This window comes from Molossus molossus, unplaced genomic scaffold, assembly GCF_014108415.1.
Source record: "Molossus molossus isolate mMolMol1 unplaced genomic scaffold, mMolMol1.p scaffold_m16_p_2, whole genome shotgun sequence".
Classification (NCBI taxonomy): Eukaryota; Metazoa; Chordata; class Mammalia; order Chiroptera; family Molossidae; genus Molossus; species Molossus molossus.
The window spans coordinates 38,696,312-38,718,682 of record NW_023425355.1 but is presented as its reverse complement, the minus strand read 5'-3'; the positions used below and the strand labels follow the sequence as shown (position 1 = coordinate 38,718,682).

The following is a 22,371-nucleotide window of genomic DNA, read 5'->3' as shown; positions in this document are numbered from 1 at the left end:
ATATTTTGGAAATTAACTCATCTGATGTATCATTGGCAATTATGATCTCCCATGTAGTGAGTTGTCTTTCTATTTTGATGCTGGGTTCTTTTGCTGTGCAGAAGCCATTTAATTTGATGTAGTCCCATTTGTTAATTTATTTTCTTTTTTTAACTTGATTGGCACCGTATCAGTGAAAATTCTGCTGCATATGATATCTGAAGTTTTTTAGCCTACATTTTCTTCTAGAATATTTATGGATTCACAAGTCACATTGAAGTCTTTTATCCTTTTGAGTTTATTCTTGTGTATGGTGTAAGTTGGTGGTCTAGTTTTATTTTTTTGCATATAGCTGTCCGATTTTACAAGCATCATATATTAAAGAGGCTGTCTTTACTCCACTGTATGCCCTTGCCACCTTTGTCAAATATTAATTGAGCATATTGCCTTAGGTCAATTTCTGGGTTCTTTGTACTGTTCCATTGGTCTATATGCCTGTTCTTGTGCCAGTACCTGGCTGTTTTGATTACAGTGGCTTTGTAGAATACCCTGATATTCAGTATTGTGATCCTTCCTACTTTGTTCTTCTTTTTCAAGAGTGCCATGACTATTTGGGGTCTTTTTTGGTTCCATATAATGTTTTGGAGTGTTTGTTCTAGTTCTGTGAAATATGTTGTTGGTATTTTAATGGGGATTTCATTGAATATATAGATTGTTTTGGGTAGTGTGGACATTTTAGTGATATTAATTCTTCCAATTCATGAATATGATATTCATGTTTCCACCTTTTTTATATCTTCGTCTATTTCTTTTTTTCAATATTCTTTAGTTTTCTGTGAACAGGTCCTTTACTTCTTTGGTTAAGTTTATTTCTAGGTATCTTAATTTTTTGCTGCAATGGTAAGTGGGACATTTTTTAGTATCTCTTTGTGTGAGTTCATTATTGGTGTGTAAGAATGCTGTTGATTTCTTGGTGTTAATTTTGTATCCTGCTACTTTGCCAAATTCACTTATTAAATTTAGTAGATTTTTTTTTATCCTCACCTAAGGACATTTTTTCATTTTTTGTTCTGATAGAGTGGGAGGGAAAAAGAGGAAGAGAGAGAAAGAGAGAAATATTGACGTTAAAGGTACATATTGAGTGGTTGCAACCCACATGACCCAACCTGGGCCAGGGACAAACTGCAACTGAGATATGTACCCTTAGCAAGAACTGAACCTGGGTCTCTCTGGACCACAGGCTGACGCTCTAACCATTGAGCAATACCAGCCAGGGCTTAAATCTAGTAGATTTTATGATGGAGTCCTTAGGGTTTCCTGTGTACAATATCATGTCATCTGCAAATAATGACAGTTTCACTTTCTCCTTTCCAATTTGCGTCATTTTATTTTTTCTTCATGTCTAATTGCTGTGGCTAAGACTTCCAGTACTATGTTAAATAAGAGTGGCGAAAGTGGGCATCCTTGCCTTGTTCCTGTTCTAAAGAAAAATGCTTTTAGTTTTTGCCCATTGAGTATGATGTTGGCTGTAGGTCTTTTGTGTGTGGCCTTTACTGTGTCAAGATATGATCCTTCTGTTCCCACATTGCTGAGAGTTTTTATCAGAAATAGGTGCTGTATTTTGTTAAATGCTTTTTCAGCATCTGTTTATATGTTCATATGGTTTTTATATTTCATTTTGTTTGTGTGATGTATCACATTTATTGATTTATGAATATTGTACCAGCCTTGCATCCCTGGGATGAATCCCACATGTCATGGTGAATAATTTTTTTAATGTATTGTTGGATCAGTTTTGTTAATATTTCATTAAGGATTTTGGCATCAATTTTCATCAGTGATATGGGCCTGTAGTTTTCTTTAAGGCTTCTTCTTTTTAAAGCAAAATTAAGGAACTATCTTTGTATCCTGTAATGTGTCATTAATAAGTAATTTGCACCCAAGGGGTAAGTTACTCAGAAATTGGAGCTGGAGAAATTTATACAGAAAATTATAGAATTGAATTAGTCCCAGAATTACTGAAGCCAAAGAAAGTGCAGATCAGTTTTCTGGGTGTTTTAGGCCAAAACTTCCTAGGACAAGACAGCCTATTAGTTTCAGTTTGTAAATTAAATGTCCCTCCCTTGTTACAGGTATGATGTGATTGGCATCCTCCTTGATAGTGGCTAAGAGGGAAGATTCTAGAATCAGTCAGACATCGGTTCAGATCCTGGTGCTACCACTTACAAGTTTTGTGACCTGTGGCAAGTCAATTAATTTCTTAAGCTTTAGTTTTCTCATCAGCAAAATGGGATTATCATAATGTCTACATGAGAACATTACTAGTAAGAGCCAATAAGATAATGTACCTGGTATATTAATTAAAGCTCAGTAAGTATTAGCGATTGAATTATCATTATTATAAATAATAATCATTATTATTAACCTTTATTATTTTCACTTACATCCTGATCATAATTCCATTCTGTATTTTTTTTTTTGAACAGTTGTACTAGGGTATAATTTACCCATAAGATGGACTCATTTTTATTATAATTTTAATTAATGGGAAAGAAAGGATGTTCCAACTCTGAAAATCTTCTGCTGATGAAACACAGCTTCCCTGATTTCTCTTCTTCCAGATCCAGAAGCGGGCATTTTCCAAGCTCAGCTTGTATCTATTATTAATTTGTTAATCAATGATTAGTTTAATCTAGGGACTTGCTGACTGTTGTTTGGTGTGTGTGTGGGGGGGGGTGTATTTGCATGTACACGCACCATGCACTTTAAGGAAACCAAGTGAAAAGACTTCTTGAGACCATTCATCAAGATCATAGACTTTTTACTACATGATAATGTTACACTAGACTCTGTGGAGAAGAGAGACATATAAGGCAGAGAGGCAGTTCCCAAAAAACAACTCATACACATATATGCATACACTGATAGAGAGAAAGATGGCCCTGGCTGGTTTTTCTCAGTGGTTAGAGCATTGGCCCATGGATTGAAGGGTCACGGGTTCGATTCTCAGTCAAGAGCATCTACTTAGGTTGCAGGTTTGATCCCTATCCCGACTGGGGCTCATGTGGAAGGCAACCAATTGATATGTCTCTCTCACATTGATGTTTCTCTCTCTCTCTCTCTCTCTCTCTCTCTCTCTCTCTCTCTCTCTCTCTCCTTCTTCCCTCCCTTCCACTTTCTAATTTAAAAAAATAATTTAAAGAAAGAAAGAAAGATGGAATTTAGGGTTAGAAGATCATATTTCAATTCCTTTTTTCATCACTCACTAGCTTGGCCACTTCAGATAAGTCTTTCAACCTCAGAAACATGTTGCCCTCAAATGAAAAAACAAAGATAATTATCTGCCTTACTTGATTGACAAGGTTGTTATGAGGCTCCATTGCAATAATATATTTCAAAGAAGTCTCTTTGTAAATTGTTGGCTAGGTGACTGTAATTCACAAATATGAGTTACAGTGATATTCAAGAGCCAGATTGTGTGCTTCAGACCTCAGGTGCCAAGATCCAGATCATGGTCTGGAGCTATTAAAGAATGCATCTTGGAGAAAAGGGAACTTTTACTGAACCTTCAAAATTAGATAGAACTTCAACAGGTGGAAAATAGTGGAAGGAGGCTGTAATCTTGGTAGAGGGATTAAAAATAACTAATGACTCTATCATTAGAACAAGCATTCAAGCACATACCAAAAGATATAAAACATGGGAGGGGGTAAAGTTACCAGAGTAATTATAATAGATGGTTTTTTTGTTTGTTTGTTTGTTTTTTCTGAAAGGGCTCCTTCCTTCTAGGCAAGTTGACACCTTATTCTTCTAGATCTGTTAGCTTCATCAAGGCAGGATCCTTGTCCTCATCTGATCTCTCTCTAGTGCCTATCATGGAGAGCAGTTGCTCAGTAAATGCTCAACAAATGAAAAAATGGATGATGGTCGTGTCAGTTGCTATTCTTGTCTCACTGCTTTAGTATAGGCATACCTCGGAGATATTGTGAGATTGGTCCAGACCACGTCAATAAAGTGAGTATCATAATAAAGCAAGTTGTAATCTTTTTGTGGACGGAGGGTCTTTCCTTCAATTTGTTTAAAAAAAAAAAAAGCAACACTTATAAAGCACAACAAAGCAAGGCATTTCTCCATTTTTTTGTCATCAGCCACTGAATTAGGTACTGTCTTTTAACTCACCTCTATGTGGTACAGCCCTATTGACTGTTGGTATTTGTGAAATTCTTTGCAATGATGCCAGTACCTGGTATGGTTTTTCTCTACCCTGACCCAGAAGACTCCTTACCCCCAGTGAACAATAAGGTGACCAGTAAGTCGTGTGAGTACAATGGGACTACTTACCAACATGGTGAGCTGTTCATGGCTGAAGGACTCTTTCAGAACCGGCAACCAAATCAGTGTACGCAGTGCAGCTGTTCGGTAAGACCCTGCATCTTAATGTCCTTGCTAGCCCCCACCCAAATAAGAGAGTTTCTTCTGTACTTATACCTTTAGTTTGAGCCTACATTTTAGGGTGTTGGAATGGAAAATGAAGTGGATTTAAATCATAGCATCCTTGCCGATCTGGACACCCTGATTTTATCCACCCTGAATACATCTGTTGAAGAGGTCAGATCCAGTTGTATCCTAGTTTTAAAGCTTTAAGGCTGCTTAAATGTACAGTGATGAGCTGGTAGTTACACCACTAAAGCCTTGATCTGAAGGACTCAATTATTTGAAGCTTTGGGGATGCTATGGGAGGAAAAGCCACTGGCACCATCTAGGGCCACTCAATACAATTTCAAGAAAACGGGTAGTCTGTTGGTTTTATCTCTGAAGTATTCTATTAACCAGTTCATCCCTGGTGCCCTGCAGTGAGAACTCTCTTGGCAAAACATGATTGATCCTGTGACATTACTTGTCAAAAGAATATGTATACTTTAACATAAAGTATACTGATTATATCTTCATCTAGTTGTGCTGTCCAGAGAATGGAATAGATAGAACCAGAAAATGGAGTATAATCATTATTTAAACTGAAGTGTGAGGGAATGAAGTTAGATGTAGAAACAACTGTTTTTCCTCCAAGAGGCAGTTAACGCTGGACTGCCAAGGGTGACTATAATTCACAAATATGAGTTACAGTGATTTTCAAGTGCCAGATTGTATGCTTCAGACATCAGACACCCTGAGATATCCAGTTAGTGGGCTGGATCTAAAAAACCCCATAGGGATTTTTAGTAAAAATATAGTATTTCAGTAGCTTGAGATAATTTGGTTGTGGTCTTGTCTTCCTGATCTTTCAGAAACCCTTCTAGCCCCAGAATTATATGGCCCTAAGAACTAAGTACAAGACTTAACAAACAATGTTTGGAACATAGAACTTTAGACAATAGAGGTTATGCAAAGACAGACATAACAGCAAGTAAATTTGATCCTCTTCTTTGTCTTGTGCTGGACTGAGCTGTCAAGTCAGATCATTTATGTATAGTTTTTTTTATTACCTCAGAGAGCTTGTCTCCTGGGTTTGGAAGGGAGACTCTACTGAGTGTTACAAAGGATAGCTCTGATGTAAATCCATATCCCCTGAAATCCCTAACATTCAGCTGAGGTATGATGGGAGCCAAGGGATACAATGAACAGAGGACAGAGAAACAAGACTGCATTTGGTGGTTTGAAGGTCCATGGCAGTCCTCACACTGATGATTTTGTGCCATCTTAGAAAAGGCTGCTCAATGAGGATTGCCAATTCTTCTGTGACTCAGTCTCTGGTGTGGTAAAATAGTAAATAGAAAGAACTAATGCCTAATAAAATTTAGGAATTACCCAGAACCCACTGTAGGAGAGCATTGGGGAAGAGCATGCCATATTTTGAGCTTCTTCTTATCCCAGGTGTCTAGCTAAGCCTCCTTCTGACTTTAATTATGTTTATTTTTGGCAGGAAGGAAATGTGTACTGTGGTCTCAAGACTTGCCCCAAATTAAACTGTGCATTCCCTGTCTCTGTTCCGGATTCCTGCTGCCGGGTATGCAGAGGTAAGTATTCTATATCCCAACACCCATAGTGCTGCCAATTTGAGTGGCAAGATTTAGAAGAGAAGAAAATACCTGCCCAGTGTCCTAGGGAAAGTTAATTTTCTGTGGTAGGCTTAGTTTGTAGGGATGTTTTCATACACAAAAAGAAAAAAAAAATCAAAGCACTGGTTTTAAGGGCCACCACTTGAAAGATACTATGCAGGAGTGTGGCAGAAGAGGCTGGGTGGGCGTCATCTACTGAGAAAGTGAGTGTCTTTATCTCTCTTTCCTCACTCCCTTCTAACTTTGCCCCCATGTTACTGTGTTGTAAAACACAGGCCATTTCTATGCACAACCTTAAAAGACAGAATAGGCCTTGCAAAGCATTGACATGATCATTTTGAAGACTCTGCATGGCAAATTTATGTATATTCATAAAAATCCCATGGTAAGATTGGGTAAACTCAATAAAAGCAAAATGTAAGGCATCATTTTCTCAAATTATATATACAATGGAATTATCATTTTCTTAAGCAATTTTTTTCTTCTTTGGCTTCCATTTATTTGATATTGAATGACACCACATTTTTTCCCTAGGTTCCTAAGATCAAACATAACCACCAGTGATTTCTTCTTTATTGTGTCTTCTCATATTACCAAATCTATTAGCAATCTTCTATATCCCTCCCTTTTTCTGATTTCCCTATGGCAGTATCATAATTTAGTCTTCTTTCCTTCTATCCAGTCAACATATTTATCAAGCATCTACTACATGCTCAGCACTGTGCTAGAAGGTGGATACATATTGTTGAATATAGTTGATATATACTAGGGCACCTGCCAGACTCTATAGTATCTTTATATAAATTACAAAAGGGATTTCCTTACTTAAGATACTTTGCTGCCATTTGCCAGAAAATTCTTATGTATATACCCCCTTAGCTGTGGCACTGTTATTGAGTGCACAACCTATAAAACTGTATTTGGTGTATATAGCAGCAAAGATATGTTCTGTGCTCTTATTGAACTCACATTCTACAAGAGAAGACAAATAATATACAAAAATGTAACTACAGTTGGTCCTTTATATCCATGGGTTATTCTGTGAGTTCAACCAACTACAGAAAGTTTCCAAAAGCAAAATTTGAGTTTTTGAGTACCAAGCACTATGCTGAACACACATGAATGAAGTGGTGTATAAGCATACCCTGTTGTAGCCTATATGTAACTATGGGTTACACAAATATACCATTTTATATGAAGGACTTGACCATTCTCAGATTTTAGTATCCACTAGAGTGATCCTGAACCAATCCTCTGGTGATACTGAGAGACAACTGTACTATGAAGAAAATAAAGGACTGAGGTTGAAAATAAGAGGTGAGGGCATTTAGGTTGAGTGATTGGGAAAGCCTCACTGAGATAACATTTAAGCTCAGACTTGAGGAGGTATCCATGCAAACAACTTCGGGGTAGGTCATTCTAGGCAGGAAGGAAAGCAAGTTTAAAGGCCTCAGGCAGAGACGAGCTTAGAGTATTCAAGGAATCTAAGGATCAGTGTAACGGGAATAGTGTTTGTGGTCAAAACTGGCATGAGATGAGGCTTGAGAGGTGAACAGGAGTAAGATCATGCAGGATATTTAAAGCCATCAGAAGGAGTTTGGATTTAAGCTTTTAAGTGCATTGGGAAGCCATTGGCATGTTGTACACAGGGGCATTGCATGATGCAGTTGATGGCTTTGAAGATCTTACCAGCTGTTGTGTCCAGACTAGATTGAAGGAAGGCAATAAAGCAAGTTTAGAGATCAGGAAGAAGGTGAGTCAAGTAGTCTCACTAGTGTGGGAGGGCAGATGTCTGGTCTGGTCTGGGGACACAGTGCAAAGTAGTGGTTCAGATGGAGCCTCCGTAGTCAGGCTGCTTTGGTTCTCATTCCAGCCCTGCTACTTTCTAGCTGGGTGATTGTGAGCAATGTACTAAAGCTTTCTAACAATATTTAAAGTAAGGATAATGTGGATATCTACCTCCAAATGGTTGTGAGGTTTAAATGAGATAATACAAGAAGAGGACCTAGTACAGTGTCTTGCATATAATGCGGATTTGGTAACCAAAAATGGACAGATTTGAAATATATTTAGAGCATTGGTTCTCAATTATGTATACATATTAAAATTATCTTGGTAATTTATGTCCAGACCAGGGGTGGGTATGACGGAGGTGATTCTAGTGTGCAGCCAAGATTGAAAACCATTGAGAGGGGAAAAAATTATAGGATTTGCTGGTAGGGAATGAGTATACATTACTCCAGCTTAATTTTCCCAAAAGATAGCCTTAAACTATGATACACCCCTACTCAAAAGTCTTTACTTTGTGGGGGTTTTTTTTGTGTTTTGTTTTGTTTTTTTGTGGTATGTGCCCCTAGCGGGAACCAAACCCAGGCTTCTCTGATCCGCAAGCGGATGCTCAACTGCTGAGCCAAACTGGCCAGGGCTACTCAAGAGTCTTTATGATGGCACATATACTTAACTATATGCCAGTCACAGTTCTAAGCACTTTACAAATATGAACTCATTTAATCCCATGATCCCCATTTTATAGATGATGAAACTGAAGCAGAGAGGTTAAATCCTTGTCCAAGGTCCCATACATAGTTATTACAATATTATTGACTATATTCCCTATGCTGTACTTTACATCCCCATGACTATTTTATAACTACCAATTTGTACTTCTTAATCCCTTTATCATTTTCACTGTGTAAGGTACCAGGTAGGTCCTGGAAATATAGGGGGAACACTTTGTAAAGTATGTGATTATCTAATTTCTATATTGTACACCTGAAACTAGTACAAAATAATAGTGAATATGAACTAATTGAAAAATAATTTTAAAAATACTTGTCCAGGGTCTTGGAGCTAAGATTTGAATCCTGGCAGTCTGGCTCCAGATTTCAGGCTTTTAACCAAACCACTGTGCCATTGAAAGTAATAGTTCCTTGTTACCAGTAGAATGCAAGTCAATCCTCTGACTCTGACAGTGAAGGCCTTCCTAACTGTAACCTCAACTTACTTTAAAAAAAAATTTTTATTGATTTTAGAGAGAGGACGGGAGGGGGAGAAAGAGATAGAAACATCGATGAGAGAGAACATTGATTGGCCACCTCCTGCATTCCCCCACTGGGGATCAGACCCACAACTTGGGCATGTGCCTCGACCTGGAATCGAACCAGCGACCTCTTGGTACATGGGTTGACACAACCACTGAGCCACACCGGCCGGGCTCAACTTACTTTTTTTATAGGCCCATATTCTTCTATTCATGCACTTCAGGTTCCACTTACATTATTTCTGTACTCTCTTACCTTTGTACCTTTGCTCTTGCCTCCACCCCACAGTATTTCTCAAACTTTAGTGTGCTTCAGAATCACCTGAAGAATTTGTTGAAATTCAGATCCTCAGATCATAATTGCAGAGATTCTGACTTGGTGGGCTTAGAGTGGGGCCCAATCATCCATTATGATACAGGTGGTCTATAAATAACCGCTTTGAGAAACCATTACTAAGACCTTGTGGATGACTGGGGTTGGCCTGAAATGATGGTTTGCATCTTAGTTTAGTGCACTTAAATTGAGACTATTTGGAGTCTAAAACCTGAGTAAGCCAATAGAAAAATAATCAATGGCAGTCTCTGAATGATTAGAGCATCTAGTTCCAAACATATAGCAACCAAGTTTGGGGTGAATGAGTAGAAGCTATTTCATGATGAGGAACTGGGAAAGAAGGGAAACAAAATGACTACCTAGGTAACAACTGCACGTATACAGTAAAGGATTGGGAGGAGGGAGTGATTTTTCTTTCTGGAAAACCCTTACTCCAACTTTGCCTGTGAAAAATCCTGCCAGTTCCTCAAGGCCTAGTTCAAATGCAGCCTCCTCAGATTCTAACACAAGTAGTCCTCAGGTCACATTTTGATAAATACCAGCTGGAAGGCCTTTTTCTTTTCTCTGCCTTCCCAGCTCCATCTCTAATTTCTCCTCCCCTAAATCTGGCTTGTTCTTTTTTTTTATCTTTACCCAAGGACATTTTTCCATTCTTTGTTCAGATAGAGTGGGAGGGAGAGAGAGAGAGACATTGACGTGAAAGGGACACATCAAATGGCTGCCACCTGCATGACCCAACCAGGGCCAGGGACAAACTGTAACCACGGTACATACCCTTAGCGTGAACTGAACCCAGGTCTCTCTGGACTGCAGGCCAACGCTCTAACCACTGAGCAAACAGGCCAGGGCTAAATCTTGCTTATTCTTAAAAGGCCAGCCTAAATACCACTTCCTCCATGAATCTTTTAAATATTTGTATTAAAGTATAGTTCTTATGCAATATTTTATTACTTTCATGTGTATAACATAGTGATATAACATTCATATATACCTTACAAAGGGATCACCATGGTAAGTCTAGTAACCATCTGTCACTGCGCAAAGTTATTACAATATTATTGACTCTATTCTCTCTACCATGTTCTATATACCCATGATTTATTTATTTTATAATGAAGATATTAATCCTGTAAATTAAAAGTAAAACTCCCTTCTCTTTAGGATCCCTCAGCACCTCACTTGTGCTTCTCTAGTAGCATTTATTACCTTTTCATATTTTGTCTTTTATTATTTGTGCCCATGTTTTATCATCCCTACCACTATATATGTTCATTAATTGAGAAACTATTTCGGGTTCATCTTTTTTTTCTCCCACTATGCTAGGCATGGAGTAGATGCTCTTTGAATGAATGTACACTAGCTGGGAAATATTGCCAGAAAATTAGTCATGGTTTGAATTAGATGCCATTAAATAGGATTTTATTGTTGTGATTTCTTTCTCTGAATTACCAATCGACTATGGCATATTGTACTGACTATACAATGGTTCATGTTCAGTAAGAAATTACCTGGTGTCATTTTTGATCCCCATGTTGTTTTTTCTCCCAATCTCACTTAAGGACTCTATAGTTAATATTTCTTTTTGAAAGAAATGGCCTTATTCTGTGTATCAGTATATGTTCATACCTTTTAATATGCTTTTTGAACTAGCCCTCACAAGTCAATATGGATTTACTTGTGGCCTAATTTGATTTATGCTTCAGTAAGGCCCTGGATATTTTATAACCTGTTTCTAAAGTGTGTGTGTGTACTGTACCTTGGTACTAACCACGGTGGAAGAAATAATAAAAATGACATATGTGAAGGACCTGATCTATAATAGGTAACTATCAGCAAATTCCTGGTATCACGCCAGCACTTTCTACTTCGAAACACATGTCAGAAATTAGTGATCAATCTCATTGCTTTCTACCTTTCAGCTTGGATATTTCAACTATTACATTTCAGCCAAGATGGGTATTTTGCTCACTTCATTTTCTCATCCTTGCCTCAACCTAATTTGAATCCATACTGAGCAGAGTTGTATACGTGGTTGCTAATATAACCAGCTAGTTGCTATAATCCAGTTGTTAAGCTGAGATTTTCTTTTTCAAAAAAGGATGTGAAATATAAACTGACAATTAATAAAATAATGGAAACTTCAAAAATACATATAACTGCATCTGACAGGCAATGTTGTGAAAGGACATAGCTCTGAAACCAGATGGACATAGATTTAACATAGCAGAGCTACCGCCTACTAGAGATGTTTGTTACCTTGGGCAAGCTACCTCACCACTCAGAACCTTGGTTTTCTCAACTATGGAAATGGAGATTATAATATCTATGACCAATGGAAAGGTTGTAAAAATTAACTGAGATAACATAGAATGCTAGTAGGAAGTCTAATAAGAGTTATTTATTAATAAGTGATCATTTTCTATGAAATAGAATATGTAATTATATTTACATATTTATGTATATTTACTATATTTCTTAGCCTAGGGTTAAGTAGAATTGCACTTTCTCTACCTCCAATAATCTTGCCTTTTTATTGACTTAATTTTCATATTCAGAACTTTATTTCTAGTCCTTCTCGTGGTAACAGATCCTAGAACTAACCATCTTTTCAACAGTTCTCTTGTCACAATTTAAATTTCTTTTATCATGTCCTCAGAAGCAACATATAAAAGCTAGTTATTACTGATCATGTATTGTCCTGTCACATGGTTGACAGTTTATTAAGTCCTTTCCTTGACATCTCTTCCCCAGCCCAAATACATCACTCTCTTTCATATTTTCCTATAAAGAATAAATCTTACACTTTAATAAAACAAATGCTTTTTTCTCTGCATTTAATTTCTTTGCATTTTTTCAGTTGTGTATAATGTGACTGAATCTCCTTTGAAGTTTTAATTTTTGAAGCACTTAGTTTTTTTTCTGTTGAAATGATGTTTTTATGAAGGTATATTTTGTATAAGTGTATTACTCATATGGCAATGAATCCAGGCACACTTCTCCCCTATGCTGGTCACCCTAATTGCAGGCAAAATACCTTTTGAGTGCTGAAATTGCAAACCTTAATATACAGGGTCTTGTTGAAACCAGCTCTTTGTGCTATCACCAAAACTAATGTTTTACTTTCTTCCTGGGTCAGACAGCAATATTAGCCACAGATTGAATCTCTGTCCCAGTTGTTTAGACATATCTCTGAGGCTAGGACAGTCAGGAGACTGTTGGCAGGGTGCCTGTCATTGCTGGCACTTCAGCAAACCTCATCTGGAGTAGAAGCGTAACACAAACAGCTACTGGAATCTTAAGGAAAACTTTATCAGAAGAAAACATCTCTTTAGAGATTGCATGGCTGCTACATTCTGGGCAGACAGTCTTCTAACCCAAATCCATACCCAGTTTCCCTCTATCATTTATCATTTCTGCTTCCTGTCTCCTGCCTATCTTGCCAAACTAAAGGGAAAGAGTTTGTACTTGAACTCTAAATGAGGGAGAGGTATTTGGGGTAGGCTATTGGCTGTATTGAGAGCCAAGCTTGCATTTGTAGATGGTGTATCTATGTATGTAGCACCTACTATGTGCCACACAATGGTTAGATGTATAATATCTCATTTGATCCTCACAATAAAGTAGGAACAATTATTATCCACATTTTATAGATGAGTAAACTGTGACAAAGAAGTTAAGTGACTTTCCCAAGGATACATGGTAGTAAGTGGTAGAGTCCGAGTTTAAAACTTTTCAACCTGGTTCGACAGTCCCAAATTTTTACACTACCTGGTGGAAGTCATTCATAGGAGTGTGACAAGGCCTTTCTTAGTGAAGAGAAGTGAAGGGGATAGAGGACATGTGTGGCACATTGGTATAGACAGACAATTTTAAGGCACTGCATCCATCTTTCCCCATCAAAGCCTCAACCTGCCGCTCCCAACTGTAGGGGAACACCTTTGTCCCACCTTTCTCTGTTTCTAGGCTTAAAGATGCCTGAATGTTAATATCCACCTTCTTTTCATTCAGAAAACATTTTTCAAGCAACCATTATACACTTGGCAATGTGCTGGTGGTGGATATACAATGGTGAACAAAACAGACATGAAACTTGCCCTGGTGGAGTTTATTGGAGAAGACAGATATTTATGAAATAATAACACATGTAAATATAAAATTAGAACTGTGCCACATGATAAAAAAGGAAGATGTTATAAAAGCCAGTCATTAAGAGGTCAACCTAGTCAAGGAGGTGAAGGAAGACTCCTAGATCTCTCTTTCCAGCCTCAATTCACACCATATATAGCTTCGCTCTCTGTACCCCAGCGAAAAGGAGGATTGACTCTAAAGTTAATGAAATAACTGGTGGCTGCCCTATTATCCTAGGATGCCCAACTTCTGATTACACCATGAAACCAGCCACCTCATCCTGTAAGAGTATCTATACTGTTCTTACATCATTGTACATGCTATACAATACTCTAGGGTTTTCTTCTTAAGGGACTCCTTTCATGTTGGTCAGTGCCTACCATTTTTTACTGTATTATACAATCTCAGTTCTTCAGCTTGTATGTTTAATTAAAAAAATTTTTTCGCCCTGGCTGGTTTGGCTCAGCAGTTAGAGCATCAGCCCGCAGACTGGCGGGACCCGGGTTCAGTTCCCGCTAAGGGCACATACCTTGGTTGCAGTTTGTCCCCAGCCCTGGTTGGGGTCATGTGGGTGGCAGCCACTCAATGTGTCTCTCTCACATCGATGTTTCTCTCTCTCTCTCTCCCTCCCTCTCTCCCTCCTGCCTCCCGCTCTATCTGAAGATAAATGCAATTTTTTTTTTCTTTTCAATTACAGTTGATGTACAATATTATATTAGTTGTGGGTATGCAACATAGTAATTAGACATTTATATAACTTACAAAGTGATCACCCCAATAAATCTGGTAACCATCTGACTCCATACATAGTTGTTACTATATTACTGACTATATTCTCTATTTTGTACTTTACAACTCCATGACTATTTTTAAAATTGACAACATGGATGGACCTAGAGTGTATTATTGTAACTGAAATAAGTCTTCAGCTTGCTTTTTAAAAAGCCATCTGTAAAGCAGCCTGACACTTCCTTCACCTACTACTCATCCTAAGGTCGCTGAAACCAACACACATATCTTCTCCTTTAGGCTGGCTATTCTCTTTGTCCTATAATATCATAAGTTCTTTCCACCTTCACTCTTGTTATGTGCCTATCTTAACTCTTATTCCCCACAAGCTTGAACCAGCTTCTCTCCTCTCTTATCAGTTAGGATCCTACCCATTTTTCAAGAGCATAAGTAAAGTCACAACTCTTCTAAATAGTCTTGCCTGAGTAATCTAGTCCTTATTGATTTCCTTCTTTGACTACTTTTAGTGCTTAGTCTGGTTAGTAGCATTTTAAAATATTTTTTGTATTGTTCATTGTTTTGTGGGATTTGGCTCCTCAACTGGGAAGCTCTATCAGTAAAGGACTGTCTTCATCTTCCTCTGTTTCCTCTTATAGTATTAAGCATATATTTTATTATGGGTTTATTAAAAAGGAGAGCCACAGTTATAAACAGCTCTTGACAGTGCTCCAAGTGCAGTCCTGGCTAGGGAGGCAGGGGAAATGACTGAACTTACAAACATACTCAACCCAAGCACATTTATCCAACACATCTCTAATCTCTTTCATGAAATTTAGATATTATGCTAACTCCATTGTAACTAAAACTAAAAGCAACTATTTAAAATCAATTTTTTCAGCATTCAAGATAACTGCCATTTTACCTAAGACTCTTCATTTAGCTTTCAAAAAGCAGCAAAGTTACAATTCAAATGCCATCTTGACTGGGACCCAGAGATCTTGAGGAAAGTGGTCTGTGAGATATTTCATCTTTTTATATCATAAAAATATACCAAATTTTTCCAAATCAAAGAAAATTGGAGAAAATAACAGCAACTTCAGATATAGATCCTCACATATCAGTATGGAGTTGGTTTTGTTTTTGTCCACATTTTCTGAAGAAACTCCACTATCTCCTGCTCATAATAATAGGAAAAAAACACTTACAATAGCTAAGATCTGGAAACAGCCCAAGTGTCCACCAGTAGACGAATGGATAAAAAAGCTGTGGTACATATACACAATGGAGTACTATGCAGCGGTAAGAAAGAAAGATCTCTTATCCTTTGAGACGACATGGAGGGACCTGGAAAGTATTATCCTAAGTGAAAGAAGCCAAGCAGAAAAAGACAAATACCACATGATCTCACTTATATACGGAATATAATGAACATAACAGTCTGAGGAATACAGTAGACCCAGACACATGGAAGTAGGGCACAGACTGACATCCCTCAGAAGAGGAGATGGGGGGTGGGGGGTGGGAAGAGATAAACCACAGAACTTATATGCATGTATGCATGACCAATGGACATGGACAACTAAGCCGGGGACAGGGTGGAGGGGGGGTAGGGTGGGGGGTGCCAATGGGGTAAAAAGGTAAAATATCTGTAACAAAAAAATAAATAAAAATTCATAAAAAAAAAAAGAAATATTTTTTTAAAAAATTAACCTAATTTTTTAATTAGTGTGTTCTCACCTAAACTTCAAATGTATTGAAACACTGTGATCTTTTCATAGCTACAAAAGAGTCTGACCACCAGTGGTAATCCCTTTTCAAAAATGAATCAATCATTCATATTCATAAAGATGGGAGCGTATTAGAGATTTTGCATTCTTGCCTACCTCTCCTATTCAGGTTGTTTTTGTTCTCTCTCGATCCCTTGCACTCAGAATTCATCTTTACATGCTTGGTAACTGTCTCAGGACTCACACCCCTCTAAAGTCACCATGTTTTTTCTTGGCATGTCTCTTATGTCTAAAATGTTTCTTCTTAGACAGAGATCCCTTCATACCGTGAATGAGACAGCATTGATTTTCATACTGAGCTTAACAGATTAATAGTAATGATTTCTAATTGGCTATCTGGGATATCCTGTCAAGGTCAATAATGCCTCATCCTACTATGGGGTTGAAGGGTTTTTTATGTGTATATGAGTCTGATTCTACATTGAAAATAAGGAATTCTCAGTGGAATACTCCAGAGCAATTATTTCTTCATAGGTGGTTAAAGCCACTCTTCCTTCAGCCTGTCCTTCAAACTATTTCCAGGGATGCCATGATTGCCCAGAAACACACCACTGGATATGCACATTACTCTCATTAGAATAGTCTTCATGAGCATAGACCTCAACATTCATGGAAATTAATATGATTTGTTGACTGATAGTATGAACAGATGAAAAAGAAACATGAGAAAGAGGACCGATGCCAGGCAGAGGAATCATATTTGAATATTACCTACACTACAACTGTAAGAACTTACCAATTCCAGGTCTCCATAGCCCAGGCAAAGTGAACAGTTGATACAGTTATTCAGTGGATTTAAGCAAATTTCTGGAATGACTATTTCCACTTTTCCTTTAGCTTTTAAAACCAGACCTACAGCCCAGCCAGTGTGGCTCAGTGGTTGAGCGTCGACCCATGCACCAAGAGGTTGCCAGTTTGATTCTTGGTCAGGGTATATGCCCAGTTTGTGGGCCCAATCCCCATAGGGGGGCATGCAGGAGGCAGCCAAATGATGTTCTCTCTCATTGATGTTTCTATCTCTCTTTCCCTCCCTCTCTCTTCCTTTCTCTCTAAAACCAGTAAAGAAAACAAAACAAAACAAACAAACAAAAAAAACAGGCTTACGTTCCCTACTCTCACCAAGTAGTCCAATGCTCTTTGTATAGGAAGCCAAGGGATGTTTTTGGAGACAAGAAGGATCTTTAACTGACTGCTTTGCATTGCCAAGTTTACCAAGCTCTAAACATCAGTAGATTATTGAGTTTCCCTTCTCTATCCTGCTTTTTCCTTTCTGTTAATGGATGTGGTAGCACTGGATTCTACCTTATTTGGGTACTTGGATTTTTACCACTCCATTTTATGACTAAGTAAATTGTAATGCCTCTCAATGAAGCATATATCTGTCCTCTTAAGCCTCAGTTTAAGCCAAGAGAGAAAAGTATTTTAATTAAAATGTAAACTTCTTTTCTAAAAAGATGGAAATAAGAAGAGGACTAGCATAATTATGAGAGAATCTAAGGCATTTCTGAAGTATGAACTGAAGGAATCTCTGCAGACATTTTAAAAAATATTTTCAGGACCCTGGCTTCTGATGATTTAGAAATAAAATGATTCTCTTTCTATGTGCAGGCATACATTTTCTCTTTTGATTATGCTTTGTTTGTTTGTTTGTTTGTTTAATCCAAAACCTTTTCCTTTGTTAAATACCTAGTCCACTTGTGAGAGTCCCTTAATTTGGGTTTTCCCCATGTGCAAGCTACTCTTGAAGAGGAGGACAAAGTTAAGGTAAAGGATGAGAAGAAGCTGGAGAAGGAATGATGGCTAACACTTACATGATACTCACGATGTGCCAGGCACTGTTCTAATCTTATTGCATATACTAGATAATTTCATCCTTATAACCCTTTGGGGTTGGTATTCTTTCCATTTTAGCAAAAAGGAAATTGAGGCACAGTGAAGTTAGTTCACTTGTCCAATGTGACAGAGGAAAGAAGGGGGCAGAGTCACAATTTGAACCTAGGAAGTCTGGCTCTGGGTTGTTCTCTTAGCCATTCCACTATACAGCCTCTCAACTTGGGGATGTGAAGAAATGTTGGGGATTCTGTTAACTCAGAGGCTATTGGGAAGAACAGTTTGTGATGACTCTGTTTCCAGGGGTCAGATATGGTACACTTTCAGCTCTTTAGGACTACAATGGGATACAAATACCCTATTTCTAACCATAGCTTGGATCTATTTAGTCACATCTCCATTGAAAGTGCAGAGTGTGGGTCATAAGTGCCATCTAGTTAAGTTTCTTTGTTCCCTCTCCCCTGATCTCCTCCTACAAACGCATATACTCTCATGGTACATTTTTTAAAAGGTATGTATGTCTAAGTTTTTTGGATAAATGCTTTTGTACTCTTCTTCAAATATGGCTTGCTAGTGTTGGCAGGAACTTCCCCCTTGTCTGTGTCTTAGTATTTCTCAAGCAGATATTTTGTTAAAGATACTAAGACAGCCCAAACAAATAAACAAAAAAAAAAATGTCTGTTCACTTTATAAGACACTGGAGGACTTCTTGTAATACTATACCACATTATTGTAATCTCAAATGCCTAACAATGGAGAATTCTTTTACCAGTGATTTTTAGAGCCTTCCTCAGATTTCACCATACTTGCTCCCTTTCAACAGAATTTGTAGAATTAGATATTTGGCAGAGCCCCCGCCTACCGAGAACTTTCCACTTCCTCTTTCATCTCTAGCTTGGGTACTGAGTACTATCTATAACGTGGCCCAACACAGAACCTGGTAGAGATTTCATGATCAGTTTCTTCCTCTGTGCCCTCTCTCAATTTCCCTCAAAAGCCCTTTAACCATTTGCCCTGATTCTACTGATTTTAACTTTTTTTTTCTCTAAAATTACAAAGATCATTTTTCCTTGTCACAGAGAGATCACTTTTTCTTGTCTCTGGGATTCATTTAATTTTTATTTGCCTTATGATTAGTGTGACCATATAATTTGCCATCCAAACCAAGATACTTTTGAAAGTGAGAAAGTCCATACTAATAATTATGCCTGCCAGAAAAACAGTCATAAGACTGGGTTCTCCCAGATACATTGGGATCTGTGGGTGGCACTCTGTTAATGATGTGTGCAGTTCACAAGTGGCCACATGCCAGCATAGTTTTGCTGTCTGGAGATTATCTTCATGAATATCTCATAATCTCATTGTCCTTTTGAGAGAACATGGTTTACTTCTGTGACCTGTTCAAGCCACCCAAAGATTAATGGAAGTAATGAGAGTTATAAACAGTCTTAATTTTAGCCTAGCTATTGACCATTTTCAAATTCTTGTTCTCCCATTACCAGAAAACCAAGCTATTCCAGCTCCATAGGGTACCACTCAGAATATAATTGAGGTTTGATAAACAACACATGTGACTTTTAAAGTTAAATGAATACTGTTTGACATACAGTGCTGTAGAGTTGTTTTTCATTTTGGTTTAAAAATTGGTTAAAATTACATCATGTTGCTTCTTGGAATTAACTAGAATCCATCTGTCTCCATTAGAATCATTGTTTTCTTGTTTTTGTTTGTTTGTTTGTTTGTTTTTGTTTAAAGCCTTGGCTGAAAAAGAGGCTCTCTTTCATTCTAGATAATTTGTCTAGTGAATCAGGAAAAAATAAAAAGCAAAGAAACAGGTATTTTTAGGGCATCAATGCCTACTTTTTTTTCTTATATATATTTTTCTTTTAAATATACCTATGTTATAATATGTAAGACATAATAGCTAAGATTGTAAATGGATAATTTTATTTTCAGTTGTTCTACAGACCCTGCCCAGATCTAGAGAACCACGTATACCTGTACAAAATGTGAACATCTAAGAAGATAATTCTATTTTAACTATGGTTCATGTTAAATAGAACAACTAAAATGTTGAAACCTTTAGCAGCTACTTTTAGACAATCCCCAGAAGAGGGGGTGGTGGGGGAGAGATAAAGCACAGAACTTATATGCATATATGCATGAAGAGTGGACATAGACAACAACCTGGGGAAAGGGCGGAGGGGAGGGGGGAATCAGTGGGGAAAAAAGAAACATCTGTAACAAAAATTAATAAAAATAATAATAATATACATGTTGGGATAATGTTTTTGTTTTAAAAATGTGAATAATATTCTTGGAGACAGGTCTGAAAAGTTACATATAAAATATTAACAGTGGTTACTGCTGAAAAAAAAAAAGAATACAATTTTGATGACTGAAAGTTCAAAGGCAACAAACATATTCATAGTTCCTACTTGAAAATATATATACATAAGTAATGGCTCTGGTAGTTTTTCAACAAAATGAAATAGTTCAAATTTAAGTATACATGCCTGTCTTCAAATACTTAGGTGATTGTGACACATTCATCTCAACTTGTGTTACAGGGTGCTAACAGTCAATTCCCATGTTTGATACCTACTTTCCTCATTGCTTTGCCATGTTACCTCACTTAACAGAGACTTTATGCTTCTGCTTTGAGATTCTGACTTAAAAGCCCTTTTAAGACTGTAGGGTCAAAATGGAATAAATTGAACTTCTCAGAAGGCCATGGTGAGTAAACATTTCATGTCAATATCAATAATTAAATCTACATTTTAAAAAGGCATTTGATGAGGAAAGCCTTTTTAATCTTTTATCTTTGGTAATTTGTTCCTCTTTGGATACTTAGATTATGCTTGAAATCACATCCTATAACTTTTACATATTGTTTTGCCATTTGCCGGTAAACCTTGTCTGGTTTCAAGTCTCTCTGAACTCATATTTCTATTTTGCTTTTAGTCACCACTGCCAGCTAAAATGGAACAAATATATTCATGTTCATCCCCACATGGTCACTCTCAAGGGTAGCGCCATTTCCCAGCTCTCCAGATCTGCAACCCTAGAGTCATTTTATACTCTTTTTACTGCCACTGGCAAATCTTCCATTACAGTATTTTCATTTTCTTTTAAACTGTAGTAGTCTGATTTACCCATTCTTTTCTACTATTTTATAGATTCTCATGGCATATCACATATTACTACAACAGCTTCTTGGTTGGCCTCCCAGCAGATTTAAGTAGCTTCTTAACTAATCAACACTCCATTGCAAGGATACGCTTCCAAAATACACTTTTTTTTTTTTTACCATAGGAACCTCTACATAAAAACTCGTAACAGGTTAAATGTGAATTCTTCAGCCTCTTTTTTGAAGTTCATGCAGCAATTATTGACTACCCATATTTACCTAAACAACCTGTCCTCCTCCCTTCCTCCCTCCTTTTCTCTTTCCCCCTGCTTTCACCCTCCCTCTTCCTGTTTCTCTTTCCACCAGCACCATTTCTCTGGTTTCACATGAGAAGTTTCTATTCAGGCCACACCTTGCTTGTTGCCACCAGTGTGTGACTTGCTATTTCAAAGCTCTGATCTTTTGCAAATGCCATTTCTTTAGGTTGAGATAACCTCTGCCCACATCATTTACTTAAAAGTTCTTTAGGGAAGCTTTTCATAATTGCATCTGACTGCTTACTTCACCTATTCAGTATCTCCTAAGCACATACATTCCATTTGTATAACCAGCTGTTACAATGTGTGTGCATGTTTTATGCTGTTTCCTATATATACAGATTGTAAATATATTGATGGCAAGGGCCCAGCCTGATTTCTCTCCTCTTTCTGCCTTATTATGAAGCTCTCCACCCAAGAAGCTTTCAATGCATTTTAGCTGACTTTTGGGCATGATTTTCTAGGCATAAACAAAGGTGAAATCATTATCACTGTTATAGGATCAGTCAGGGTTTCCACATAGTTTGCATGCAGTCTTTGTCTACCATCTTTACTCAGATTTGGAATAACAAGAGGTGAGTACACTATTGGCCAAACACTTAATTCTGTATTTGTGACTATAGTTCGATTCAGTACATAAACTAAGCACCTTTTGGGTACCCAGGAAAATGCTAAGTATCCAACCCAATTATTCTCAAAGTCTAGAATGCATCACAATCCTTAGGAGGGCTTGTCAAAACCCAGATCACTGACCCCCATCCCTCTCCAGAGTTTCTGACTTTGTAGTCCTTGGGTGGATTCCAAAATTTTGCATTTCTAACAAATTCCCAGGTAATGCTGGTGCTGCTGGTCCAGATATCACACTTGGAGAACAAGTGATCTAGATGGTACAGAGGGGTGCCTAAGACATGGTCTCTGGTTTCAAGGGATTTACAGTATCTTCAGGGTGACAAGGCAGGCTTAGGAGACATTTAACAGCAGAAAATATTATTGAATGTTTTAGTATGTATTCATTCAAGAAATATTAAATGAGTACTAACT

General features: G+C 37.6%; 1 protein-coding gene across 4 annotated transcripts in view; it reads left to right on the top strand.

Annotated features, from left to right (window-relative positions):
• The window catches only part of CHRDL1 (chordin like 1), a 144,136-nt gene that overhangs the window by 86,230 nt on the left and 35,535 nt on the right, over positions 1-22,371 (top strand). For 2 of the 4 annotated variants that reach the window (XM_036271699.1, XM_036271697.1), the window contains exons 5-6: positions 4,256-4,398; positions 5,900-5,993. In XM_036271699.1, coding sequence (XP_036127592.1) covers positions 4,256-4,398; positions 5,900-5,993 — 237 coding nt within the window. Of the gene's footprint in view, positions 1-4,252; positions 4,399-5,899; positions 5,994-22,371 lie in introns of all 4 variants that reach the window. The other 2 variants (XM_036271698.1, XM_036271696.1) reach the window with 1 other exon arrangement.